Source organism: Hippocampus guttulatus, chromosome 3 (assembly GCF_054856545.1).
Source record: "Hippocampus guttulatus isolate MCC_2025c chromosome 3, RoL_Hgut_1.0, whole genome shotgun sequence".
Taxonomy (NCBI): Eukaryota; Metazoa; Chordata; class Actinopteri; order Syngnathiformes; family Syngnathidae; genus Hippocampus; species Hippocampus guttulatus.
In genome coordinates, this window is record NC_141263.1 from 11,346,836 (window position 1) to 11,374,604 (window position 27,769).

Genomic DNA, 27,769 nt, shown 5'->3' on the forward strand with positions numbered 1-27,769 from the left:
CTCAGACCAAGATGTGAATCAGAAGGAAGAAACAAGACTTCTGATTGAGTGTACAGTTGTGTCATCAGAGAAAAAAAAAAAACTAACATACAAAGTAACCGCCTTCATACGACAAACAGTTATTTGTCGATGGCATTTATATACTGTTTAACAAGGAAATATTCTTCATCAGCAACAATCTTTTCAATGTATATCATTAGTAACCAAACTGAATCCACCTTTGAAGATGAATCTGCTCCCTGGGTCCGCGTGGAAGGATGCTGGAGACAAGTGGCCAGAATAGAATGACGTTGGGATTGAAATCAATGTGAGGCCGCTTCAAAACAGTGATAGACAGTTCTATGATGCACATCCTCCGTCATTAACCAACTCATTTTTCGATATACATGCTCTGTGTGACCACCAAATTCACAGGTATTCAGATCACTATAACGGTTGATCTCATTTGCTGCAAATCCAGTGTAAAAGTCTATAAAAATATTGAGATTTATTTGAACATAACCTGACTATGTTATAATAAAAACTCCAGATGTCTCTTGCAGTTGCACAGTGGGATGTACTGTATAAATATTGTATAAAATAAGGCAAGTCTTTTCAGTAGGATAAACCAGATACAAAAAAAATTATGTGAGGAAAAAAAAAATTTCAAGTCCAAATGGTTTTCACATATCTCTGCTGTTGTCAAATGTCAAGCAGTTTACAGCATGAAACCAGAGAGCCAGGCTTGTTGCAACAATGATTGCATCCACACGACAACTCCTGATGATCAAAAATAACAGCCTGTTCTCCAATGCAACAACCCAACCCGCCGACACGGAGACATTTTTAATATGGTTTACAGTGCAATACAAAAGTCTGGAACTGGTACTGTACTCTTGATAAGAAAATAAAATGGATAATAGTGAGTTCTATCTGAATTGATTAGCTTTGGCTTCCCCCCCCCCCCCCCCTCTCTATTTTCTTATTTCCCAACAAGTTCAATTAGGATATTTTAAATGGAAAATATGGTAAGTCTAAATAAGTGAGCATTCCAAATAGAATGTCATTGTTCAGCTATGATTGTTGCATTATTAGGGTTTTTGTCCACTCCCACATGCCAGTTACGGTATGCCACTTGGATGCATTTCTGTTGGGCACATGGAAATGCATGAGCAGTTATTGAGCAGAGAGGGGAAAAAAAAGTTCTTTCATATTTCAGCCTCCAGGAGCATAAGGAGCAGTCTTGCCTTACTGAGTGAATAAGGATGGAGGATGGAGGCGATTGTATGACCTGACTCGTATTGAACACCTTCATTTATTCGCACCACGTTTCCATTCTCTCCTCCAGTGTTGCTGGCTCATTCAGTAAACAAGCAGTTTCTCGTCAAACAGCAAGGCCAGTTTCACAGCCCCGTATGGTGCACACGGGACTGAAGCTTATCCACGAGGCCTGTCCGGGCCCCCCTTCTCATGTCATGACCAGCTACACTGCAAATGCCTGAGAGGCACGAGAAGTTCCAAAGGGTGCTGTCGTGTGTGCACGTCTGTTTTTTATTTCCACAGTTGTCCTCAGACAAGCTTGTAAGTGCCGGCGATATCAGCGCTGCAGCTGCCTGTCAGAACGTCACTGTGGAGGACTGTGTTTTCCGTACGCACCCACACAACACAAGCAGGGGGAATGCACCGCCTACTCTGGAGGCGGTCGCAGGCTATGCAGCTTTCGCTCATCTAGGCCTTTCCAGTACTTGAAGTTGTTGTCCAAGTGCTGCATAAGATTGGGGAAGTCTGCAAAAGCTGGAGACAGTTCAGAGAAATCGTTTATCATCAGTAATCAGATTTGCAGCTTTTCTTTCGAATTCATGTACAGTATTTCCCATCTGAAATTATTATCCAAGTATACAGTTCATCTCTGCATATTTGTGGTTTGGCATTTGCCAAACTCCCCTCTTTGTGATTTTGGGAGGGTGATGAAAACACACGTCTTCAATAATTGTGTTGTCAAGACAAAGCCCTGCACACAGTATGATACAACGGTCCCTTGAGATACAAGTTTAATTCCTTTGCAATTATCCTCATAATGAAAAACACATTTTTTCCAACTGAAATGAATGGAAATGCTAATCCAGTGAAGCCTCCGAAAAGTCCAGACAATTTTTTATGAGTTTTATTTCATGAGAAAAATATCACTCTATAATATTTGGACTTTATGGGAACATGCATTTTTACAGTTAAACAACAGGCATTTAGGGCCGTAATTTATGGACATTGTGCTGCTCCTTCCATTCATGGAGACAGCACTCCTTCGTAAAATGCAGCAAAATTAATAGTTCTCTACAGAGAATATTCATTATTTGTTAGTTAGCATACAGCAGTCAATCACAAGGTACACATAGACGCTATTCACACTCACACCTGGAGCAATTGAGAGCCTTCAACTGATAACATGTTTAGAACCAAATCACTTTACAGGGTCTTTACAAGTTTCCTCAATAATGGAAATGCACGCATTCCTCTCTTAATAAAGTCAACATGAATAATAGATTGTTCTAGTAATCACAGCCTTACCATCCCAAGCATCAAACATGTCCGTGATGAAGTAGTCTATAAAAGAAATCTGCGACTTTGGGATGCTACATGTGTTTCTGTCAAAGACAGGCATGACCACTGGAAGGCCTTGCCTCTTCTCTTCGTCTGTCTGTAACAAAGACGACAGTCATCATCCACCATCATCATCATCATCACACTGTTCTCACATGTTAAAATTATAACTCATCACACTTTCTTGGGATCATATTTTTCTCAGAAAACAGGGCAATTTCACAGTCCGGTTAAGACTACTGTAATTTTATGGCCAATTACAATGTCTATTCAATGAAACAAGGAATTAGAAAGGAGATGGAATCAAGTCACGCTTATGCAAGTCTTAAGTCGTAACCGCCGCGTCTCAAGCAAGTCACAAGGCAAGTCACGGAAAACTGTGCAGCGATTTCCAAGTATTTCGAAACTATTTCAACATTTACACAGAGCTTGAGCCAATGCCTGACTATCAGTTCCCCTGAACGTTGAATCATATCAGGCTAACTTGAGTCAACTACTGAATGCGTTCAAAAAAAGGCTAAGGAATTTACTGATCTTTACTGGACAGAGTAGTTCTTCAAACAAAAAAATTTGGTCAGCACACTTGTCATTTTTACAGATGAAAGTCCAAACAGCTCCCTCTGCGGGCGGACTTGATGATATGGTCACCGGTCAAACTGCACGAGAAAGCGTAGCAAGGGAGGTGTTTGACGGAGTGACAGACTAAGCCCCCAAAAGGGGCCATTCCTGGCATGAGTTTTTGTCAAGTGAAGTCACAAGTCATCAAAACAATGACTTGATTCGAACGAGTCCAAGTCATAATGACTAAAATTCCCATCCCTGTCTGAGAAACTCTGCATGAATTCAGGAGAGTATTGTTAACTCTCACAACAATATGTGAATAAAATGAGTTTCCTTCGAATGGTGCAAAAGATCATTCAAAATTGTTTGATATGGTCAGGGATATGAGATGAAAACGTAAAACAAAACAATGAAAATGGGAGAGATTTAAAAGGGAAGTCAACTCAAAAACTGTCTTTGCCATAATGCGTTCTAAGTGGGGCCACTAGTCTAAACATGTTATTCCGATTAATATTGTATTTGTGGAATATGAATTGAGCAGCGAAATCCACTACAGTGGACGTCCATTGTGTGCGTTGCTGTCGACAAAAACTGACATGACAGTTGCTCACCAATCACCTGTTTTCTGAAGATGAACCGTGATTGGTCATTACCTGAGCCCTGAGCAACTGCGATGACATTTTCAAATTTTCATCAAAATGGCCGCCCCCTGAGATGGATTAAAAAAAAAATGGTGAAATTTGTTGCTTAATTCATATTCCACAAAGGTAACATTAATCAGGATGCTGTGTTTACACTACTGGGACCGCATGGAAAATTTGGGAGTTGACTTCCCCTTTAACAAACTAAGAAATACAGTCAAACCAGATCACGGGTGCAGCTAACAGCAATCCCTCATTCAAAACATTGTCACACTACTGTTTATGTCACCTGTGCAAAATACTCCTCTGAAATGCGCCCAGCCCATTCTATACACAGCTCCAGAGGCCTGCATGGATTAGAGATGTCCGCACACTTAATCAGCATTCGCTTGACAAGGATGCGATTCTCGGGGGACGTCAAAATGCTTTTCACCGACTCTTCGTCATTATTACCCTGAAAACAGACAGATTATATGCATCAAATTAATGACAACATGTCACATGTACAAGATGTACACCCTCATTTGTTTCAACACTCACTGGTGCAAACCACATAGGCTTTGCGGTCTGACATCACAATTGCCCTACAAGGCTGAGTGTTCACACATAGAGCACAATCACCCTTTTGTCAAATCAGTTGAAAGGTCAAATCAAACAATGAAAAGTTTGATTTGCATTTGTTGCGTACATTTGAAAGAGAAAATAAGCCCTTTATCAGTTACCCGTATCATTCTTTCCTTAAAAAGACAAGACAAGCTTGAAAAGTCTGCGCAGGGCATTCCACACAAGGACGAGAAAGATGATACCAAGTTGTAGAATTCTCTCCTCGCACAGATATATGTGTCTATGGCGACACCAGATTACAAGTCAGATGAACCTCTATTTCTTAAACAGCATTATTTTAACTACTCGTGAGGTCATCTCACCCCGTTCTCCTCCAGGGCAGCCAGCGGCTTGTTGATGCTGTTGACAAATTTGTTGACATGTTCAAAGTGCTTGGTCATCTCGGTGGCAAGCACCATGTCAATGATTGCCTGGCGGAGTTGTCGATACTCATTCCTGGAGGTAGGGATAGGCAAAGATCACAGATTAGTATGGAAGTAACGCGGAAAGTGAGCAGTCCAATCTAACTTCAGTGACAGCGGCGATGAATGGATGCTTTGTTCACACGCCCTCCTTCCCCCTCTCACTGGGGAGTCGTGCACGTGAGCTATTATGCTTTGACTTGAATCATATTAAACCCGGATTAGGTATACAAACTCACAACACTTTAACAACCTGACAGCAGTACTGCATCAGAAAGTTTGGGTTGGAGCGGAATGAGCATATAGGCCATCACCTTATAATTTATTAACATCCAACATATTTGTATAATCCATTTCAAAAAGCTTAACTGAAAGTTAAAGCCATAAATTTACTATTTTTTTAATTCAATTGAACCCCAAATAAGGTTAAAATTTAAAGCACTTGTTTTGTATATCAATCCTGCATTTATTAACATAGAAAGTAATAAACATACTGGAATTGTTCCATCACTTCAACTTTCAAGTCAAAATGGATACCGCTCACCTCATTATAAGGCAGTCAAACCGTATGATTTCTCATGGGGTAAAAAATGAAACCTTTCATGATATAATGGGTTTTTGGAAAATAAACACCCGGGGTCACCATCTTTTTGAAAGCGAGAGGTACTTTGTGGTATTGATTAATGTGAAAGGCTAACATTTTGATGCCCAATAGCCCCAAATAACAAATTGCTCGAGTGACATAAGCATTATTGCGTAAATAATATAACCCCCTGGGTGTCCACTACATGCCTAAATACTGAGCTTCGGAAAAAAGAAATTAAAAAAAATCTACCCCTCCATGAGCCGTCACCCTACCATGGTGAAGGGGGTTGTGTGATGATCCTAGGAGCTAAGTTGTCTGGGGCTTTAAGCCACTGGCAGGGTCACCCATGGCAAACAGGTCCGAGGCAAGGGACCAGATAAAGCACGGCTCAAAAGACCCCTTATGATGAATACAATATACTGTATGGACATTGTTTCCCTTTGCCCCGACACAGGTCACCAGGGCCTCCCTCTGGAGCCAGGCCTGGAGGTGGGGCTCACTGGTGAGCACCTGGTGGCAGGGCCTCCACCCATGGGGCCCGGCCGGGCACAGCTTGAAAAAGCAACAGGGGTCTTCACCTGTGATAAGGGCCAAAAGGGTCGGTGCATAGCGAGCTGGGCAGCATCCAAAGACAGGGATCTTGGCAGTCCGATTTCTGGCTACAGAAACTAACTCGAGGGACTTGGAATGTCACTTCTCGGGGAGGGAAGGAGCCCTAGCATGTGCATGAGAGAGAGAATTCCGACTCGACATAGTTGGACTTGGCTCCACACACAGCTTGGGCTCTGGTACCAGACCTCTTGAGAGGAGTTGGACTCTGGTCCACTCTGGAGTTGCCCATGATGAGAGAGGTGCAGAGCGGGTGAGGGCATACTTCTTGCCCCCCGGCTGAGCAACTGTACATTGAGGGTCACAACAGTGGACGAAAGGGTAGACTCACTCTGCCTTCTGGTGGAGGGATGGGTCCTGACTATTGTTTGTGCCTATGCACCCACTCTTTTCACAAAAGAAGATTTCATATAAAGGTCAAGTTCATTGGGTGTTTTTTGTTGTTGTTTTTTTTTTTTTTGCAAAACCGAAATTAAACAAAAGGATATACAGTATGGGCGGCCCGGTAGTCCAGTGGTTAGCACGTCGGCTTCACAGTGCAGAGGTACCGGGTTCGATTCCAGCTCCGGCCTCCCTGTGTGGAGTTTGCATGTTCTCCCCGGGCCTGCGTGGGTTTTCTCCGGGTGCTCCGGTTTCCTCCCACATTCCAAAAACATGCATGTCAGGCTGATTGGACGCTCTAAATTGTCCCTAGGTGTGAGTGTGGGCGTGGATGGTTGTTCGTCTCTGTGTGCCCTGCGATTGGCTGGCAACTGATTCAGGGTGTCCCCCGCCTACTGCCCGGAGATGGCTGGGATAGGCTCCAGCACCCTCCGCGACCCTAGTGAGGATCAAGCGGTTCGGAAAATGGATGGATGGCTGGATATACAGTATGTGTACTAACCAGTGACAGTAACCACACGGTTACCCTCTGAAGGTGCTGTTATCTAACAACGTGACTAACCATGTTTTGAACAACGCATATTTAAATAGATAGTTTGCCAACAGTGGGTTAAGAATTGAACAGGCGGTTAGAGGTTTTACCAGTGGTTAAATTTAGAGAATTGAACAACTGGACGCAGATGTTAATTACCATATATTTTAATTTTGTGCTGTCAGTGTGCTCTGGCATACCTTTCAATGTTCTTAAATATGTTGCACTTATCATCTCGGGTTGTGATCTGGAAGGCGAGAGCTGCGTGGTGGCTCTCCAGTACAGCAGTGTCATTGTAGAGGATTGCCAGCTCGCTTCCCGCGTTGCACAGAAAGCTGTTCGTGCGGCCCGGGTGGTCCACGTCGTGTACGGTGGCAGCAATCAGGGCAGCCACTTCATCGATGGGATCTAAGCTTTGCTGTTACAGCAAGCCACATGAAAAGCAGAGGGAATATGAACACCGCATGTTACATTTGAGGAAATCCACTTGGCTGCTATCAAAACTAAAAGTGAACATGCAAATGTAATGCAAACATGCCACATCCTTCTATGAAGAGGCCACAGGTTGAATTGTTAACCAAGCATATCAATGGCGTCGGGCGGAATCCTTGTCGGCCTACCTCAAAAATCATCACTTTTCCCCAAAATGCCATGTTCACTCATTAACATTGTCTTGTCAAAAAGTGCAAATCATTTTCAACACATTAGATTGATCATTGATTTGTAAAAATAAAACCCACACGTATGAACTGACCAATAGTATATATTTATGAGAAAATTTGAAATGACCAAATTTCGATGTGATAAAACATGCTTATCGTGACATTTAATTATGGACTGCATTTGAAAGGAACACTGACCATCTTAAGAAAAAGGAGGTGATTCCTATTTCGCTTTCATTATGAATATTCATTCTGAATGTATAAAAAAAAAAAAAATCTGGTGTATATGAACCGATACAATCCATCCATTTTCCGATCCGCTTATTCTCACAAGGGTCGCGAGGGTGTGCTGAAGCCTATCTCAGGCGTCTTCGGGCAGTTGGCAGGGGGGACACCCTGCCAGCCAATCACATATATATATTTTATATTGTCCTGCAATGTTTTGGAAGAGCCCAAAGGGGGACTGGAGTTGAGAATTAGCATTAGTTATAGCCTTTGTATGCAACACACTAGCTGCAAGCTTGTAATTATGTTTGACTGCATTGTCCCTGTCGAATAAAGATTTATTATTCTCACTAATATTACCATACGGTGCTCATTTTGCAGGTTTGAGTCGAAGCAAAATAAGTACATAAATAAATACACTAATCAGTCGAATGACGGCTCATACCTCAAACACCTTGTAAATTGGGTCACTTGGACCTCAGGGCACCTCTGTAGAGTCAAAATGGATGCACGTATGGTTTTGAATGTTGATATTCTTTTGAACCATGATTTATCAAAAGTACTAAAAGAGTTGGGAATTAATTTATGACTTCAACCTGTAATGTTTGTGCAGCACCCACAGATCCAAGTTTTTAAAAACATCTGGTAAGGTAATTCTAGACTGTCATCTCGCCAAAGAAGGATCACATTAACGATCCTCGAGTGAATCAATTCAGTCAGAGCATGACCTCATAATGACCTCATCGCTTGGGCTAAACAGAAAGCTCACAAAGCTGCTTGCTTCACATTCCCTTAATAAGAAAACTCATCTTTCCCATTCCAATTTCAAACTCTTCACCTCAGTCAGAACATGTTAGAAACTATTTGCCATGTTCCAAGAATTCCCACATTGCCAATGCTCAACACTTTTCACAGTAAAATTCAAATATTTACATCACAGATTCCCAAATTTAAGACGCACTGTGTTTTACATGATGACCTTCCCCTTCACATTTCTTCACCAGTTGAAATCAGCCCGAACTTGAAAATGTTTGTTTCATTCAGGACATTTTAGGAAATGTTCCTATTCCTAATGTTTACCCATTTACCACCGACTTTCAAATTTCTAGACCGATTAGAACTTGCAGTAAATCTTTCAGTTAACTCATGACATACTGGTAACTATTGTATTCCTATTTTTCAAAAGACCCATTTAAAATAATAAAAGACATTGCCAACACATATTTTCCTTCTTCCACATTTCTTGACCAATTCCGACCATTCCAACTTCAAACTGTTTCGCTTTATTCGGGACATCTTTGAAAGTATTCTCACCAATACAATTCCCACATTTTCAAAATAAAACTCACAATCTTAGATGATTTTGTTTTTTAATTCACCTGCTCCTTTCACACTTGTTGACCATTTGAAAGCATTTCAAGTCTGATATTGATATATATTACCGGTACATTTCAATTCATTCCAGAGCATTTCAGTTCAGCCTCAGCTCTTCATCATTCAGAAACAATTCCCGCAGGAATTTAATTCTCTACTTTGCCGGGCATAACAAGGAGTGTTCGGTACCAGTTCTATTATGCCGTTAAAAATAGTGAACAAATATCTCAAACAAATGCTGTTCAGTTCTACACCAACTACCTAATGGTAAATATAAATGTGAAACCAACACTACGACTCTGACAGTGTCTGTGTCAAAAGTGAGCATTATCATTTTGGTCAAGACAGAATTCTAGATATCTGCTCTTGTACTGGAGCTCATGTGTGTTATGACTGTCGATCGTGCATTATCAATAATGGTCTCAGATTTGTGAATTTACCTTGACTCTCTCCTTGCACAGAAAATACGCGGTGGCGTGCAGGACATCGGCCGCATGGGAAGAGTTGTGGTAGGAGTTACTGGCGTGGTAGTTGGCTTCAATCACTTGTAGCCAGGAGCGCAAAGTGGCCTCCGGGCAGTTGAGGTACTCACAAACCCCAAAGCGGGAAAATATTTTCAAACCCAAGAAGGTCAAAGGCCTGGAAGGAGGAAATCCAGCATGGCAGTATTTGACCATTTCTCTGTATTCGAAACAAGGTCAGAAATAAAAACAGTTGTCTCACCGTTTCATGGTTGCAGCTTCTAAGTTGAAAATGTCAAAATCCCAAGAGTCCTCACTCTCCATGGTCTGAGCTATACGAGGGGGGATGTCGTTTAGGGAAAGAGGAGTGGCCAGGTGACTGGGGATGTGATGGGGCTCTAAATGACAAGGAAGATTTAAAAATAAATAAACAAACATATCGACTGCTCTTGTGTCCTGCCCAGGAAAACAGACTCAAATCAAATAATGAGCTCCCCTCGAAATGACATTGACTTATTTATTAATTGCAACTCACGTTTTGTGGAAAAGATGTATTCGTTTCCTGACAACCTCCGTAAACCATCCTGCAAATCGTGAAAAAGGAGATGGAATTAGCCAGAATGTACTCTACGCAGAATTAATAAAATACTTTCAATGGTAATTTTTCACTTTTTGGAGGGAAACTGGAACTTCTCAAATATACTGACCCATGGGAAAACATGTCATACTGCGACATAAATTACACAGAATACATAATGAATATTACCTCTATGATAACAAGCTCTATTAATGGAAAAGTGAAGCTAAAATATTTAAGGCATAAAGCTTTATTCTATAGTTTTGTATTTTTTGTTATTTATTATTATTATTATTTATTGTAGTTTATTCAAGCATATAAATGGTATCACTTGTCTTTATTGAAGTCCCTGTAAAGTGAAAAAAAATGTCTTAAAATTTGACACACATACGCACACCACAAAGAGGAATGTGGTGAACAACCTTAACAAAGTTGAATGATAAAGAAAACCATAAAGTATACAGAAAAAATGAGGCTTCAAAATTGTAAAAATTCAAGTAATTCTCTCCGCTCTTCAACGCTGTGTGGGCGTGTCTGCTGAATGCTTTGAAGCCACGCCCCACTCATCTGTCAGTCAAATGCTGCTGTTACAACCTGGAAAAATGGATGCTACTTTTTCGTATGCCGACACATAGCTATAAGTTTCAGACACAAAAATACTGTTTATCCGCTTAAAGCCTGTGGTGGCCGGATTATATCCCCACAACGAGGCGCTCTAAAGTGACCATGCCACTGCCAAGGCCCTGTCCACACTCTCGCTGCCTGAAATCTGTATGTCGCACTTGTGCCTGATAACCGCTGATGTCAACACACGTGCTGAATTTCTTGTACAGTGGGTGACTCATGCTCGGTCCCTGTTTTATCCACATTCCAAAAATCAGGAAAACTGAAATGCTGAAAACCACCTGAACGCTATAGCTCGACAACTAAGTACTGTACAAATCTCGGTGTTTGCGCATTTTTTCCGGCAATCATCTTCAAACATGTATAACGTATTTAGAAATAAATCTTTGAATTACCTTGACAGAGTCCTTAAATGTAACACACCCACTGTATGGCACTGCTATACTATGGCAATGTCGGACTTGAAATATCACTACGGTATCCAAGATATGTCCTCAAGCCATGTCATGACATCAAAACATATTCCACCTCATGTCACCTTTGTATTAAAAGACATAACAGCGACCCGCCAGACTTCTCGTTCCGTCTCCCCCATGTTCGTCTCGTCTTTGTCCTTCTGAACGGGTTGTAACTGGGAAGTAAATCCCTTGTGTGCTTCTTGCCTACATGGCCAATAAATCTGATTCTGACATACTGATATGCAGTCGGTATATTTTAGGCTAAGTACGTTGGCGAGAGAAATGTTTACTTGACAAGTGAAAAAGGAAGAGGAGACTAGCTCATCTTTGACCTGAGCATTGTCTCACGGTAGCCCTGCCTCCGAACACACTCGCTATTTTAAGACTTTCTCATCAGAAAGATGACAACTCCTCTCGAAATGTTTGCCGGGTCCTTTGAGTTCAGTGTCACCGGAACAAGGCCTACAGTTGAAATGACACCGGAGCACGACGTATTCTAATACAACCGCCCGGAAATAAGCATATCATATAAAACGTCCATCCATTCAAGACCATGAATTTATATTGGTTTTTATCAGCCGCTTTCACAGAACACATCTTTTACAGGGAGGGTGAAATGTATGTGTAACCCCTCCCATCCCCTTCTGAATCCACATTGTACATTTCCGAGTTAAGTCATGCTTATTCATCGGATGCGAAGAAGAACAGGATGTTTCCAAGCCTGCACGGGCGAGAGAAGCGAGGTACATGTGCAGCAGGGACAGAGAGAAAGGAGGGGGAGGATTTGGTGAGTGGAAGAGAGGGCGGGCTTTTCTCTTCAGCCTCCAGGAGCACAAAGGACAATCTAACGCTTCCTGGTGGGTTGTTGCCAAGACTGCCAATTTGGCACTTGGCCTACTTCTGAATTTCACCATCGCTTTCTCGTAATGTCACTCAGTGACTCTTTTTCCGGATCTTTCTGCGCCTCAACGGTGAAACTGTTTTTCTCCAACCTTGTCAAAACTATTCGCATGAAGTCAGATGTGCAAAAATGTTTGGAAATGCTGTCATTTGCATTGCAGCCCTGGAGTCGGCAAAGGCCCATTGCAAAGAAACACCAAAGGCTTGATTGACTCCACAAAACCTGCAAAATATGAGGAGAAATAGAAGTAAACACTGTAGATTAAACTAGCACATAAAATGTGATTTATCACAACTGAGAACAATTGCGGGTGTTGTTTTTGAATTTAAATACCGAATCGTAAAGGCAGATGGTTATTGTGGCATGGAGCAAGTGAAGGCAAAATGAGGGGCGATGGGAACAACCGATCATTTCGTCTCATTGAAAGAGTTTCGAAATGTCAGAAACCAAAATTATTTAGAAAGCAATCGTGGGGCTGACTTGCAGATTTGAATCACAGATTTGCACATTTGAAAAACAAAACATTGTAAGGTTCAATGGTAGGCAGAGACAAAAAAATCCCACGTTTTCGGGAGGCGTATATTCAAACAAAACCTGCCTTTTCTTTAATATCTGCCTTCGCATTGAAGAGATGATCAAATTCAACCTGTTCTTTATTCAAACAGGGAGTTGACAATCCGACATCATTAGCACCCACGTGCTTTAAACGTGCAGGTTGTGTGTTATTCAAAAGGGCTCATAACCATCGCGGCGCAATATCCAGTGTCAGTTTCCCAATCTCGCTAAAATCTCAATTTCCACCACTTCAAACTTCCTTTTGCACTCGCAGTGCTCTTCCAAAGTGGCCAAAGTGCAAAACAACAACAACAAAAAAAGGATGGTCTCCACCGTTGCAAATTGTTCCACAATCTTAGAAGCTCATCTGCAAGATTCCCACCAACAGCACATGCTATCTGTTCAGCGTGAACATCCAATTCAGCGCCCGCTATGTGGAATTTTGCTCAATCAGGCTCTTCTCGCCAGACTTGCGTCATACCCTGAATGGATCACCAGTAAAATGGTGAAAAGTCATTTCAAGAAAAGGTTTGCACACTCTAAAGCAGTGTATCCCAAACGGGTCCGTTCGGTCAAGTTGTACGCTATTTCACTGATTGTCAAACAGGCATACACTTTTTGTCAACTGGGTTTTTGTCATAAGTTTATGAATGTTACGTTCTATTGAACCATGTAGCGTACAGTTAAAGCAATTCTGTATAAAATGAAGACTTCTTGGTTTGAGAGCAAGCACATTCAGCATTTCGGTCTTGTTAGGCCTACAGGAGCAGCGCTTACAGTCATAAGTCCGCCAACAAGGTCATTCGTGTGAGGGTCTTCGTCTTTTGTGCCCAGCTGTGGGGAGTAGAGCTCCGTGGTCCTTAAGATCTCAAGTACCCGATCCAAGGCCTCTGCCACAGGCATGGGGCTGCTCTCCTGTGCTGCGTTGATGATGTTTATGACCTGGAGGATGAAATAAGTGTCATTAAAATGAAGAGAAATGTCATTCATCTCTTTCAGACATTTTTTGGAGCTCCATGCCTCCAAAAAAAAAAAAAAAGTGAAGTTCTTTCATAAAGAAAAGTATTGTAAATAAAAAAACAAAACAAAAGCCATAATAAATAGAATTTAAAGACAAACCGGTGTAATGAAGCATAACTGAGCTGAAAGTGACACGCATACTGGAATATTTGTATGGTGGCATGTGCCTTTGAGGGCTTAGTGAGGGACATGAGTTCTGACTCCAGCTCCGGTTGGCCATTTCCCATTGAGTTAGCCCAGTGTGAGCATCGTTTCCATGCTGCTTGTGAGTGTTTTGACTTTGGATTTGTGGCCTTGACTTGATGTCCTGCTTGAGAAACGAAAAAAAGTGCTTCGGCGACTGTCACTCTCCTTTTTTTTTTCCTCTTCACGTGGGCGACAGCATAACTGGAACTTCCTCGTAAATGAACATTTGTCGCACAACACAGCAAAAACAAACGAAAACAAGGTCATGGCTCACAACTTGAAAAACGTCAAATTTAAGGCACTCGTAAGTCTGGCTACTGCTGTAAATTTGCATAACTCAACCAATATTGCGGACAAAAGCTGGCAGTGGGAATTATCAGAGGTGTCTCTCGGGACACGGATCATCCTGGCCTCATGGATGACTACTTTAATTTGAAGTGGAGCAAAACAATGTAAAATGTAATCTTACATTGGTTTCCTATGGCAGGGCCTCCCGCGCACCCACGCACAGTAGTAGGCTACTATCTAACTGCGCTTTATTCTGGAGAGGATGATGCCCACAGGGACTGCCTACACAGTCAAACGATACAGCAGAGAAACTGTAGCATGTCATATGACCCATCTCTGGGGACTTTCTCTGTTTCCTTCCATCCTGCAGACTACATCAAGCACAGAAACAGCGGGTCAGCCCGGTGCGGCATGCTTTCGTGTGCATGAAATGTAGCATTTTATCACCATCCCCTCTTGACATGCTTGCCTGACCTCTAGAAAATTGGATCTATTTCTGGTGGATGTACAAAAAGGGCTCGTGGCGGTGATGGTGGTTTTTATAATCGCAGTGTTGTCATGAGATTCGAAGCATCTGCACACACTGCACACAGATGTCTGAGTCTGAGGCAGCACCTTAGTGATGGGAGCCTCGATCGTCATGGAGTGGATTCGGGCCATTGAGGAGTGCCTTCGCTGTGAGCTCCCTGTCAAATAAAGAAATACAGAAATCAAAATGAGTCATCATATAACCAACTTTTTTGATACCCATGCACTCGGGATGAGTCAAATCAAACAAAACTCGCCTTTTAAAAAAAATATCTGGCATCCCCCAAAGTATTGAAGAAATTCTCGAATAGAACTTTTTCTTTCGTCAAACAGGGAGTTGACAATCCGCCATCCATTGCACACAATTTATTTATGCAAGTGCAAGCTGTGTGTGACTCAAAAGGGCTCATAAACATTGCGGCGCAATATCCAGTGTGAGTTTGCCTCTTCCGCTAACACGTTCATTTCCATCACTTCAAACTTCATTTTGCACTCGCAGTGCTTTTCCAAAGTGTCGATGGCGGAAGTGCCAAAAATAGGGTCGTCTCCACCGTTGCCAATTGTGCCACAATCTTAGTAGCTCATCTGTAACATTCCCACCAACAACGCATGCCATCTGTTAAGAACGAACATGCAATTCAGCGCCCGCGATGTGGAATTTTGATAAATCAGGCCCTTTTAGCGAGAGCCTTCTAATGAGAGTGTTTATGTGCTCCTAATCAACACTTGATTCAAACAGACAACTGGGGAGCGTGTTAGCTTCCATCCATCACTCTCACCGTCGCTCCCCCGAGACGTCGTGGATCTCACGTCCAGAGAGCCTTTCCTCCGGTCTTTGTGCTTACTGGATTGGATGTCTAGGGAGAGAGAGAAAACAACATCTTAAGTAACGATGCACAACCAACTTTTATAAATCAAGCCATCCCCCACCCCTCCACTACAAAAAGGTGACTTTGATTGCGGTGACCCGTTGAAACCTTCTTAGTCAGTCATTCTGCATGTTATTAGTAAAATCTATGCATTCACTTATTTCATATCCAGTTCAAAGTGTGCGATATTTGACAATAAAGTCGTATTCAGTTCAATTCAATATTTTTTCTCATGGACTTCAATGACATCCACAAGTCCCAGGAAATCCCCTGCTCCATGATTTACAGTCAGCCTCAAAATTCAAAGAATCACGCCTCTCTGGTGCTTCTACACTTATTCCCAAGATACGCATGGTGGGTACGGCAGAAGTCAGAACTGCACAAAAAAAGACATGCGAACGAGAGGAAATAAGCCCGAAAAGAATCAGTCAAGCGTATTATTCAATGACATTGACTATTTTGTGTTTACTGGAACACTTATCCAACTAGACCCCGTGGCCACGGGCAGGCCTTAGGGGGCCGGGCCCGCCCACCAAGTTGCTTGTGCTGCCTCACTTGAGGCACAGATCCCTAAAAAGAAACACATTCTTAAAATTTAATTGTTCTCATTGTGCAAAAGGCTTTAAAGTCTTTTGTATGTTAAACTTTTTTAATGGTTACTAATTTGCATTACTTTGTGTCGTGAATTTTGGTGAAAAGCGAGTTCATGTGACCTACGAATGCGCAGCTTGAGGAGTCGGTCACACAGTTGGAAGTTTGGGGCTAGCGTGTCCACGGTGTTGTGAGTTCGTTTGGAAGAGTGCGTTGATGAGCAGTAAGTTGTAAGATTCTTACGCACATTGTTAGAACTGTCCATAGTCTGTTCCAACAAGATGTTTTGTTCAAGTGTTTTAGGCAATGTTTTTCATGTACCCACGTTACCGCGTAAAGATCATGAAATTGACATCTCGCTAAGTCAGGTACCGGAGGTGGCTCCAATTCAGTTTCACAATAACAGCACAAACCAGAAGTGCCCCTTGAATGTTGCTATCTTAACCAAATTTGGTTTCATTAAATTTGCTTAACTGTCTTAGCCTATGTTGTGCACGCTCATTTATTGGTCTATTTTGTATCTTTCTTGAGGAAAAGCACATACAGACATCCTTACCAAAACACTCATAGCCAACAATACCGTACCAATGTTATGTGAACACAGGAGTGAATTGAATGAGAAAAACCCGGAGGAGAGCAAGGAAAAAGAAACACTGGGATACTGGGAAAAATTCTCAGTCTGCCTCAAATGGTGTGAAGACAGCTCACTTACCCAAGTTAGTGATTGTTTCTATTTTTGTGTTAAGAAATGTTAGTGTTGAGTTGTTTATCACTCAGACACTAAAAATATATTTTTTAAATGGGGTTCTGTTTGATTGATGGGAATCTAATGTGCAACAGCCTATCATGTTGCAAAGTAGCGTCAAAGTGTGCGCGTGCGTGTGCATGTGCGTGTGCGCCCTTGCTGATGTCCCTCTGTTGACCTCTTAAGCCGCACCTGCTATCTGGTCATATTTGCTGTGTGGCTGAACGAGTTATTGTTATAGTAGCGATATCTAAATATGAACATTCAATGCATTCATATTTCAAAATCAGAAAAATAGGTTTTACCTGCTTGAAACTGCATGTACTGTACATTCCAATACAACACTAAGGCCAACCATTCAAAAGCCTCATTTCATCTGTGGGTGAAAACTATGGATGAAATTATGTGCATGCGATTCCCAGAATAATTTGAAAACAGCAATAATGATTGCACAAATTCTTGCCTTGATGTTTTTGCCTGTCCTTGCCTGTCTTGTTTTGCTTCACATATGGTAGTGTAAATCATGCCCTTTCTGGATGAGACATATTCTTAGCTTCAAATAATAACAGAAAAGTGCACATTATGGTTTTTGTTTTTAATTATTGCAATTATGTTTTATTTATTTATTTATTTATTCTTGCTATGTTTGTTTTTGTGCTTCCAAGAGGGCAGGCACAAGTCACCACCCTTGTATGATGCAAGACAAAAAAAAAAATGCATGTTGTAACCATATTGGTTTTCACCGATCTTGGCATAAACCTTATACACTAAAAACCAGTAAAAATAAAAAAAATCTAACATTTTACACTTTTCATTTTGTCATATGCTGCAGTGTTCATTACAAACAACACAAAACATAAGAAATGTGTACCTGATGCTGTGGGTGGTGTGCGTGTGTGTGTGTGTGTGTGTGTTCTTGGCATATGAATACAGAGCGGAAGAGGAATGAACTCTTCCAAGCCGTTATTTTATAGCCATGACATCATCTGATACAGTCAGTGACTGTGACTAGCATACAACATGAAAGGAAACGATAACAGTTGCAGAATGATGAAATGTTCCGTCGTGTTGGCGGGCCTTGCTCAATTCAATGCAAAAAGAAAACTTCCCACCCCCCCAGATATTAAATCCCCAACAATGGAAGCCAACGTTGCACTTCCTGCTGACAAACAAAATTCTGACGATGTTGACATGAAAAGAACGTCCCCCACTAATTGCTGATAATGGCCCATGGGAGAGAGCCTCAAACAGTGCAATCTGCACGACAGTCTTTTGAACTGTTGTGCGAAATCTCTCCTACGACTGCAGTTTTCCAACAGAGACAAGTCAACAGAAAAGTTATTTATTTCACGAGCATCTCAAGAAGATATTACCTGTTTGCGACTCTGCTTGCACTCGTTCACTTGATTTATCAGTCTGTATAGACACGTGGAAAAAGAAAGGTGGTACATCAGGTACTTTTCATTCATCAATGACTTGGCAAAACAGCAATCTCATCTCACCTTATTATTATCATTTAAAGGCCTGTTGATAGACACATAGTGTCTTATTTTTCTGCAAAGTGCAAAAGCTTATCGTCAGGACATAAAATCAACAAACATAATAGATATACAGGGTTGCCCAGTTTATCGCCATGAATCAATTGTGCCCCAGCTGCATCGCAGATTTTTTGAAGTCATTTATTACCGGTAAGTGCATTTCTACATGTTCCTGCTGTCACTCACCCTCCCTGTCCGATTACAGGTGTGATGTTCACATTTTGCTGGATGCTGTCTCCATTCTTCTTTTTGGCATAATAAACCCCCTGCCACTCCTAAGAAACATCCATACACAAGCATACACGCAATGAAAAATGCTGAAGTGGCTGCACACACAGGCAAAAACGATAAGCCTTTTCGACTGCATTCCAAGTTAGATCAGGTGAATAATATCTTTCCTCAAAGTGGGTAACAGCTACAGGGCAGTGATAACCGTGATCCAGGTGCAGTTAAACGGTAGGTCAAAATATTTCAGAGAGCACCAAGTTGCTTTTAACGTTCGCAGGAGCACTCCTGGGAGTCCTGACAGCATGTTTCATGTCCACCCTATCCTACCCTTCCCTTTCCTCCCCACCTACAGACTGCCGTGGCTTAAAAAGAGCCTTCCTGCTGTTTGCAGCTCTGAGGCTGACCTTTGCTCTCTGTGTAGTAAGATTACAGCACAGCACAGCTTTCAGCTGCTGCTCTTGGCTACATGAAAGACAGCAACTGCGTGGCCAAAAGTGCAGATTGTGCACACTGATGCGCGTGTACGGGGAAATTTCTCTCAATATAACAACAATCACACTGGATTCAAGTGTTCGTTCCAAAATTGGTGGACATTTTCTGACCCCCCGCTTCATGAAATTTCAAATGATCCATGCACAAATTGCAGAAACATGGGTTTCTTGTGCAAATTCGAGTGGCCCTGAGACAAAATGTAACTGTAGCTATTGTAAAAGTGATTCCTAAATATTATTTAAAATACCAAATACCGCTAAAGCACCCCCTAGCATTTTATTTTTACTCCTGTCCATTTCTCTTGATCAGCAGCGTCCAAATCAAGTACCAGGTCAAATTCATTTTAATCACCTTTTTTTGTATGATTGTGTCAATATGTCTTGCATGAAAGCGCTAAAGCATTTAGTTTGATGACAGACACATTGTAAATACTAGCTAGTAATGAAGCTATGAAGTTGTGTCTCACGGAGAAATAGCATTATTGAGGGAATTTTGCTGACCATGGGAAGACCTACTGGCAGATAGGTTCTCTCCCCCATTTTTCATGTTTTTATTTTATTTTATTTTATTTGCTGGAATGGACTGCATCAACCCTCCATATTATCAGAGAACTTAATTTAGCATGCAGCAAGTTTTTTCCTTGTTCAGTTAGCATAGCGTCTAACCCAGGCAGCATGTTGAGTGCTCTTGATCAAAACATCCGAAAATAGCATCAGTGTAGCATGACAATCAAATTAGCCTTCAAATAAGATTCGACTATTTGATTATAGAGGATTTATTGAGAACTATTTTTGAAATATATTTTCAAGGTGAGTTCCTGTGACAACAAAACATCTCTCAACTCAACTGTATTTATAGAGCACTTTCAGACAGCCATCGCTGCATACAAAGTGCTGTACATCTCATAAAACATGTATATATTTTATGATGTTTTTTCAATGAAAATGTTTGGAAGAAAATGCATAATAAATAGTCAATTTTTCCAACATTTTTCAAAAATGTTGACTGAAATGTCCTCCAATTCTGTTATGACCCATAAGAAAAGCGTCTCCACCATTTAAATACACTGTGCTAAGTATGGATGATTAGATGCTGATTACCTTTCCTTTCCGGATGCAGGAGTTTATTGTTTCAAGGAGATCAGGCTTATTCTTCTCACTTTTAGGCACTTCGATTATTTCCTTCCCTATGAGCTCACCTTGTTGGTAGCCCATAATGGACTCATAGGCAGGATTCACATACTGTGAAGGAAAAGTTCAGAATGAGGCTTGATCATGGAGGAATTCGGTAAACAGTATTTTAAAAATGACGATAGACACATATTTTTTTTTATTCGATAGTGCAGGAATATTAAAAGTCCAGTGAGTGTGTGAAATGCATAACTGAATGTGACAATTATTGAGAGTGTGCTAAGGGTTGAAACAACAAATCAACACTCCATAAGACATTTGCAAGCTGACTGTCTGCCCTGCTAACATGCTGATTTTGTAGAAGTGTTGTGACTTGAGTAGCTTTAATTGAAAGAAATAACAGCATATAGAGTGGATATAAAAAAGTCCACACATCCCTCTTCAATTATTTGTGGTAAAAAAATGAGAGCAAGACACCATTTCTTTTCACAATTAATTTGACCTGTAATCTGTACAACTCATTTGAATTAAAAAAAACTTTAAGAAAAAGAGTAAAAACAATTCGGGTACCGGTAATTTGTTTGCATAAGTGTGCACACCTTCTTATAACTGGGTTGTGGCTTTGCTGAGAATTAACCATTTCCATTCAAACTCATGATAAATGGGAGTCAACTCACACCGGGCAAATTATAAAAGGCCTTTGATTAACCCAAATAAATTTTAGCTGTTCAAGTGGGATGTTTTTTTTTCTTTCAAGCAGAATATAAATAATACAAACTAATCAAAAGGGACGACGGCGAATGCTCATGAGACAGTGACGGCGAGAGAATAACTGCATCACACAAAAGTTCAGCGAAATGCACCTGAATGACTTGATCTTCAGAAGTGATCTCAATGGCCTCTTGGCTTTGTTCTAGAGCTGTGAAAATAGCATTTCCAGCCCTTGTACAGGTGACAAGAGAAAACAATTGTTCATTGTTACCACGTGAACAAAATGACCTGCTGACATCCGAGTGGGAAATTGAATGCACCAAAAACATACCTCTTCAAATATTTATTTTGGATTGGATTTGGATTTGGATTTGGATACACTTTATTGTTGATTATCCAATTAGAGGTTACGCTCGACACTTTTGTCGCCAATCAATCTTATTTGCTTATTTTACCAAGATCTTTTTGAACTTTTTTTTTTCTTTTCAGTACATTGTTAAAGTGCAGCAAGTTGTACAAAAAGTATTGAAACACTGACAGATGTCCATGCAAAAATAGAGAAGGTCAATTTAAGGTTACCGGTACTTCTAATGTTTATAGTAAACTGTAGATAGTGTACACGCTGAAATTTTGCCCAAAAGTAAGAGTATCCCTGAGTTTTCAGTGCAGTAGAACAAGATATTCATGTCTTCCTCCCCCAGGAACGAGTAGTTTTGTGTAAACTAAATAAAAGACAAACATAAAGTTGCTCAACTCACCTTAGTTTGAACTGTGCGAGCACCTCTCCATGCTCCAGTTGCAGCAGCTCGTTATAGCAGGCCATCATATTGGCATTCTCTACATATCTCTGAGGGTCAGAGATCAACAGCAGCACAAATAAATGACCAGTGAAAGGCGACTAAAGTTCCCTTTTTAAACAAGACTCGTGGTATTGCCAGTATATATCTAATGGGACAGTTCACGCCACAAAGTCATGGTATCGGAATCTCTATGCATGCATCTCCTGAGCAAACAAAGATTTGCCATCTACATCACTGTCCTATATAGAGTGTTGAAAGAAGGACTATGAGAAGATTTCATAAGAGTAATACAAATATAGTGTAGGTAGAGGGCAAACACAAACGCACAATGCCTCTCACCCTATTAAAGCCAGCGTTGATCAGAGGCATCACAGAGGCTTCCTCCCTGTCTGGCCTTAAAAAAAAGAACACGGCAGCACATGAGCATCAGCCTGACCAGTGTGTTTCCGGACAGTTATTGTGCCAAGGAATCTATTTCACGGCACACCACCCGAAAAAATAAAAAATGAGAGAAATAGTACTCTATTGAACAAAAGCACGCATTGGTCATAGTGTTTTCAACGAAAAACAAAACAAGTTGTCAGTACCAATGGCAACATAAGATTGTTTGTCCATACATACATAAATCTAAGGCAACATCAGACATGCACACGACGGCCAAACCAGTATCACGCCTTCCCAAAACCAGATCATTACAAAAGCATTATTTGTATAAATGATATTCAATTATACAGTAATCCTCCCTATTTCGCAGTTCGTTTATCGTGGCTTCAGTGCATTGCGGATTTTTTCAAACATATTCATAAAATAAATAAATAAATAAAATATTTTTTAATATATACATGGAGTACAGTACTGTATATGTTGCTCTATGTGACTCGCTGTTGTTTTGCAGCTTCTTGCTGCAAAATAGAACATATAATTGAAAAGAGATTTGTGACCTACCGGTACATAAAATAGTTACTTTTACTGTATTTTAGCACACAGGTAATTTAAAGCATAATTAAGTGTCAATACAATTTGCATAAATATGGTCCCAAAAATTCCACTCAGAAATAATGGAAAACATGCCATTTATCCACCCAACCCTTTTCAACACTGCTTATCCTGAACCGAGGCGCTGCTGAAGCCTATCGCTGCTGACTTTGGGCGGAAGGTAAACGAAGCCTTGAACTGGTTGCAGGTCAGTCGCAGGGCCCATATAGAGACGAACAACCATTCACAGGCACATACACACCATCACTGAATGGGAACCGATCTCACACTGCCTGAACACAAGTCAGGCGAGTGTACCACTACACCGTCATTGACTTAAACATGCCGTTTAATAAAACACAAACTTTTCTTAGTTACCCGACTTCAAAAACGCAACCAAAAAATAAGCCTCATTTAAGGGGCTCAGAAATTACGTTTGGACTTCCTGAAGGGAGCGGTTTGTGTCTCGCCTCCAGCATCTTGTCAAGTGGTGAGTGTGAGTGTTTGTGTGTCAATGTATGCTATTAAAACAACTGAGTGTGCGCCTTCACTGTAATAAGGCAAGTAGGAATGGTGTGGTGTCCTGTTTGTAGATTCAATTGGGGTGGAAATGAAGGAATGAGTGTAGGAATGTAATGTGTGTGCATGGTCCACCTTAGCCTTGTGTTGGCCAGTCATCAATGACGGAGCCCCTCACACAGTGATTAAATATGGGTGTTTGCCATGCATTTCAGTCTTTTTTTGTGTCACATTTTTCTTTACAACTCTGTCAACAACATGTGCCAAATAACCTTTTCAATTCCTTTCTATGAGGAGAATATGCGGCGACGTTTGGATTTATTTCAATGCACTGCTTTCATTTGCTGTGCACCGAGAGGGTGAGAGCAGTGCACAACTGTTCACGTGGGAAGCTTCGAGAGAATATTGGTCTGCAGGGCTGAACTGTAGCACTTGGTGAAAATGTGGCTATTGAGCAGGGGTAGGTGAGTTGTACTTACCTCTTCACAACAGCTACTATCACAGTGTTTTCTGAAGAGCTGACCGCTCTCATTGACCTGAATGTAAACACAGAGAGCCCTTTAGCAAGCCAGCCAACTGTCGGAAAAGCCTGTAGCATCAAATCAATGTATTTTCCTTTTTTTTTTTTTTCACGCTCCGATTCTCCCAAGCAGCTCCAATGATGGAGCGCTGCAGGCCGGCCAAGGCCTCTGAAAGAATGCAGTGTACAGAGCCACTCATCCGCCTGTGGTTTCCCCCAGCCAGTGGTCATAAAGGCCCTTTAGTTCCCCCATGTGAGCCTGAGCGTGTACACTGAACATATGGAGCGGCCAAAATGAATGGAGTTAACATACACGGGCAGGGCAAATGAATGTTTGTAAATGTGCTTTTGGTTTGGGCAGATGCTAAAGATAGAAAAGTGGAATGGGCAGACACGGCTCATTTCTCATTCAGTTTACAGCACCAGTTCACGTGATTTAAAAAAAAAAAAAAAAAAGAGCCCAAACCGGGGAACCCGACATTGTATCGTGAATCCCCCAAACACTAGCAAATGTACTCAAATCCCAGCGGTGGGAGCTAACAAAGTTCAAACACTCTGTAACTCTACTGAAATAGATTTTTCAGGTATGTGTACTTTACTTGTTGAATCCGGACTTCTACTTTTACCAGTGTTTTATAGAAGTATCTGGACTTCGACAGCTTGTGAGAACGCCTGCCACCACTGTCAAATGCGTGCACATCTATTTTTTTTGTATGATCAAGATTTAGAGAACAGCAAACAGCAAAACTTCTAGACTGGCAAAAACAAGCATCCAAACAAAGAAACAAACAACAACAAAAAAAACAGATATCAGGTAAACTGAAGAACTATGTTGCATTATACACAGGTCAGTACTAATACTCATACTTTGGTTCAGCCACTACAGTATTTATTTAAATCTTATTGAGCTACATGAGAGTGTCAATATATTAGAGTTGCCTTTTAGTATGATGCAATGCAAAAAGTGCAACAATGATAAATAAATGGTGTACATCTCTATGGCAACATTATTATTGCAAGCACTTATATTTTTGAATATAATGCTATTTTTTGGAAACGTGGTTTGGGACGGATTACTATAATTTCAGTCCCTTTCAATGGATGAATTGAAAGAATTAAAGTTGTGAGTCACAGTACGTAATTGGTCAACTGACCGGCTCTGACATCTTAAATGTAAAGCGTAGCGGAGAAGTAAAACAGCATGGAGGATAAGGTGAGTGTCCTACCGGCATAGTGCTTCAGCGTCAAAGTGTCTGGAATGTCTGTGGTCAATGATGACGAGGTCGTGAAGCTTCTCGATGAAGCATTCGAGGGCCGACTCGGGCGTCCGCGCCATGCTGCACCTGTAGTTGGCCTTCTCACACGCCCAGCAGAAGCCATTACGCTGACCATCCTCTTTGGCAAAAACTAAAAGTACCTGCAACACAAGAGATGACTCAGCACATCGAGCCTTGTGACTCACTCACTGACTTATTCCTCTGACCTTATGCAATGTAACTACGCAATACTTTTGGCCATTATACGATGCATCCATTCATTATCTATAGAGCGTTTTTTACCCCCATCTTACGAAGGACACGGGTGTGCTTGTGCCGATCCCAGCTGACTTGGGGTGAGAGGCAGGCTATATTCTGGAATGGTCGCCAATCACAAGGCGCATAGCCTACTGACAACAACAACCATGTTGTAAATGAAATACTCACATTCACACGAATGCGTATAGTATTTGTTTGTTCACATGCATGCCCATTCAACAGTACATTTGGGTTGTGCTGTTTGGATGAGTGACTTTTGCACTGTAAGTAATTATTTTCTTTGAACAGTATTGATGACGCCTGAAGTAACAATCCAGTGATGAACAGCGTAACAATTCTTGGGGAGGAAGGGGAGAATTAAAAAAGCTACTGAACATGATTATGCGGAGGTGTTGTGTTGATGCCGGTGGGCAACAGTGAATGATAACAATAGAAGGAATAAAACAAACTTGAAGAATGCAATTGGTGACTAAGAAAATGGGTTTTTTTTAAATGTCATGAAAAGTAGTGATTTGACGATGCAAGGATTCTCCTTGACAGCCACAATATACGCCTGCGACAAATGTTTTACTGTACTGTTTTGTTGAACAGTTTAGTTTAAATATACCGTGTTTAATACTCTTTTTGTGTGTTGCTGTTGTCAAAATTTTTGTACCAAGTGCTACCAAAAAAACAAAAACAAAAAAAAACACCACTTTGCCTCTGCCGTTATGAATAACAGGCGCTGATGGTGTAGCGGTACACAGCGGGCAGCGTGGGATCACTTCCCACTCAGTGACGGTGTGAATGTGGGTGTGAATGGTCATTTGTCTCTTTGTCTCTATATGTGGCCTGCAACTGACTGGCGACCAGTTGAGGGTATAGTCTGCCTTCTGCCCGAAGTCAGCTGAGATAGGCTCCAGCAACTCCCAGCGACCTTATTCAGGATAAGCAATGCTGAAAATGGATGGATGGCATAACATCAGCAGTAATGTGCTACGCATTTAGGAATAGACGATCTCTATCCAAGAGTTCGTGGGCACCATTCTTTGAAAATCACTGACCTCCACGAATCAACCCATCTATGGTGTTTCACATTATGTTCGCATTAAAATAGCAGATTTGTGATAATATAAGATGTTGGTGTTTCAATATGAAATGTGTAAGTGTGTGGAAGGGGCAAAAGTCATGCTTTAAAAAAAAAAAAAGGTCTATGTCAGTGGTTCTTAACCTGGGTTCGATCGAACCCGAGGGGTTCAGTGCATGGGTCTCAGGGGTTCGACGGAGCCTCTGCCACGGAGGTTAAGACACACCCGACTCAAGATGTCAATTAGTTATGACACGCCCGCCTGGCCATTACTGGCTGCAGATGATCACATTACATTGCTTGTCCAATCAGTGCTGCGGGAAACTTAGTTTGCTCAGTAGTCAGTGTGTGACGTGTCGTGATCGTGCGTCATGCACGATTCATCTTGTGCACAATTTAAAAAAACTTATGCATACTTATGTCTAGAAATTTTATTTACTTTTTTTAATGAAAGCGTTTTTTACGTGTGGAATTCATTTTTTTAAAAATCATATTTTTATTTTTCACCAATGAAAGGTTCGATGAATGTGCATATGAACTGGTTGGGTTCAGTACCTCGAACAAGGTTAAGAACCACTGGTCTATATTTAATTTCTTTCATTTATTCCAGGTGTCTCTTTGCAGGTCCATCACAGGTTTGACCCGCTGCCACGATCGATGACACAATTAGTGAAGGTGCTCACGGCCGGCCGTGACCCCGTCGACCCCGTGACCCGAGTCGAAAGAGATGCCTATACGGCACCAAACCCGTCACTGAGAGCTCGCTTGGACTCTGGCAGCAGACTTCCATAGACCCTCTTAGTTGCGTAAATACTGGGCTAGCGATCTGGGCCCGCCTCCAAGAGCAGCGCAGCACTAAGAGTGGATTCATGACTCACCCCTTCAAACAGACGTCACCCCAACTCTTGGCAGGGATCAGACTCAATGCAGAGAGGGAAAAGTTTTGTTCCGCAATTTTACATCACGTTAAATCAAGTTAGGGTACAAAGAACCGATTTTATTGAAGAAGAAAAATAGAGCCACTTTTGTTTGCGCAAGCTTGAATGTTTTGACATGTTTGATTCATTTGGACAATTGGTTCAGGTCTGAAATAACAAAACACGGCTTAAAGTCTAAAGGCAGGCCGCTCTAAACCTGAGAGGAGTGTTACTAATGCAAACCATATTTTGCAATTGAACATTTTCATTACATGCACCACAAAGTGTCTTGCTCGTAAATGCATCACAACTGACAAGCAGTATACACGCAGATTTAGAACAGAATTCCACATTGCGATGTT

At 41.4% G+C, this 27,769-nt stretch overlaps 1 protein-coding gene across 4 annotated transcripts in view; it reads right to left on the reverse strand.

Annotated features, from left to right (window-relative positions):
- Positions 1 to 935: 935 nt before the first annotated feature.
- Positions 936 to 27,769, reverse strand: part of pde8a (phosphodiesterase 8A) — a 62,498-nt gene continuing 35,664 nt past the window's right edge. For 3 of the 4 annotated variants that reach the window (XM_086106746.1, XM_086106748.1, XM_086106747.1), the window contains 20 exons: positions 25,116 to 25,306; positions 23,849 to 23,905; positions 22,215 to 22,269; positions 21,834 to 21,922; positions 21,228 to 21,306; positions 20,335 to 20,475; positions 18,701 to 18,789; positions 18,479 to 18,530; positions 18,350 to 18,392; positions 15,551 to 15,628; positions 14,859 to 14,929; positions 13,527 to 13,691; positions 10,170 to 10,218; positions 9,897 to 10,032; positions 9,614 to 9,812; positions 7,113 to 7,330; positions 4,706 to 4,838; positions 4,069 to 4,233; positions 2,545 to 2,674; positions 936 to 1,773 (listed from right to left, as the gene is read on the reverse strand). In XM_086106746.1, coding sequence (XP_085962872.1) covers positions 1,667 to 1,773; positions 2,545 to 2,674; positions 4,069 to 4,233; positions 4,706 to 4,838; positions 7,113 to 7,330; positions 9,614 to 9,812; positions 9,897 to 10,032; positions 10,170 to 10,218; positions 13,527 to 13,691; positions 14,859 to 14,929; positions 15,551 to 15,628; positions 18,350 to 18,392; positions 18,479 to 18,530; positions 18,701 to 18,789; positions 20,335 to 20,475; positions 21,228 to 21,306; positions 21,834 to 21,922; positions 22,215 to 22,269; positions 23,849 to 23,905; positions 25,116 to 25,306 — 2,247 coding nt within the window. In that variant the 3' untranslated portion in view covers positions 936 to 1,666. Of the gene's footprint in view, positions 1,774 to 2,544; positions 2,675 to 4,068; positions 4,234 to 4,275; positions 4,624 to 4,705; positions 4,839 to 7,112; positions 7,331 to 9,613; positions 9,813 to 9,896; positions 10,033 to 10,169; positions 10,219 to 13,526; positions 13,692 to 14,858; positions 14,930 to 15,550; positions 15,629 to 18,349; positions 18,393 to 18,478; positions 18,531 to 18,700; positions 18,790 to 20,334; positions 20,476 to 21,227; positions 21,307 to 21,833; positions 21,923 to 22,214; positions 22,270 to 23,848; positions 23,906 to 25,115; positions 25,307 to 27,769 lie in introns of those variants that run through there. The other variant, XM_086106749.1, reaches the window with a different exon arrangement.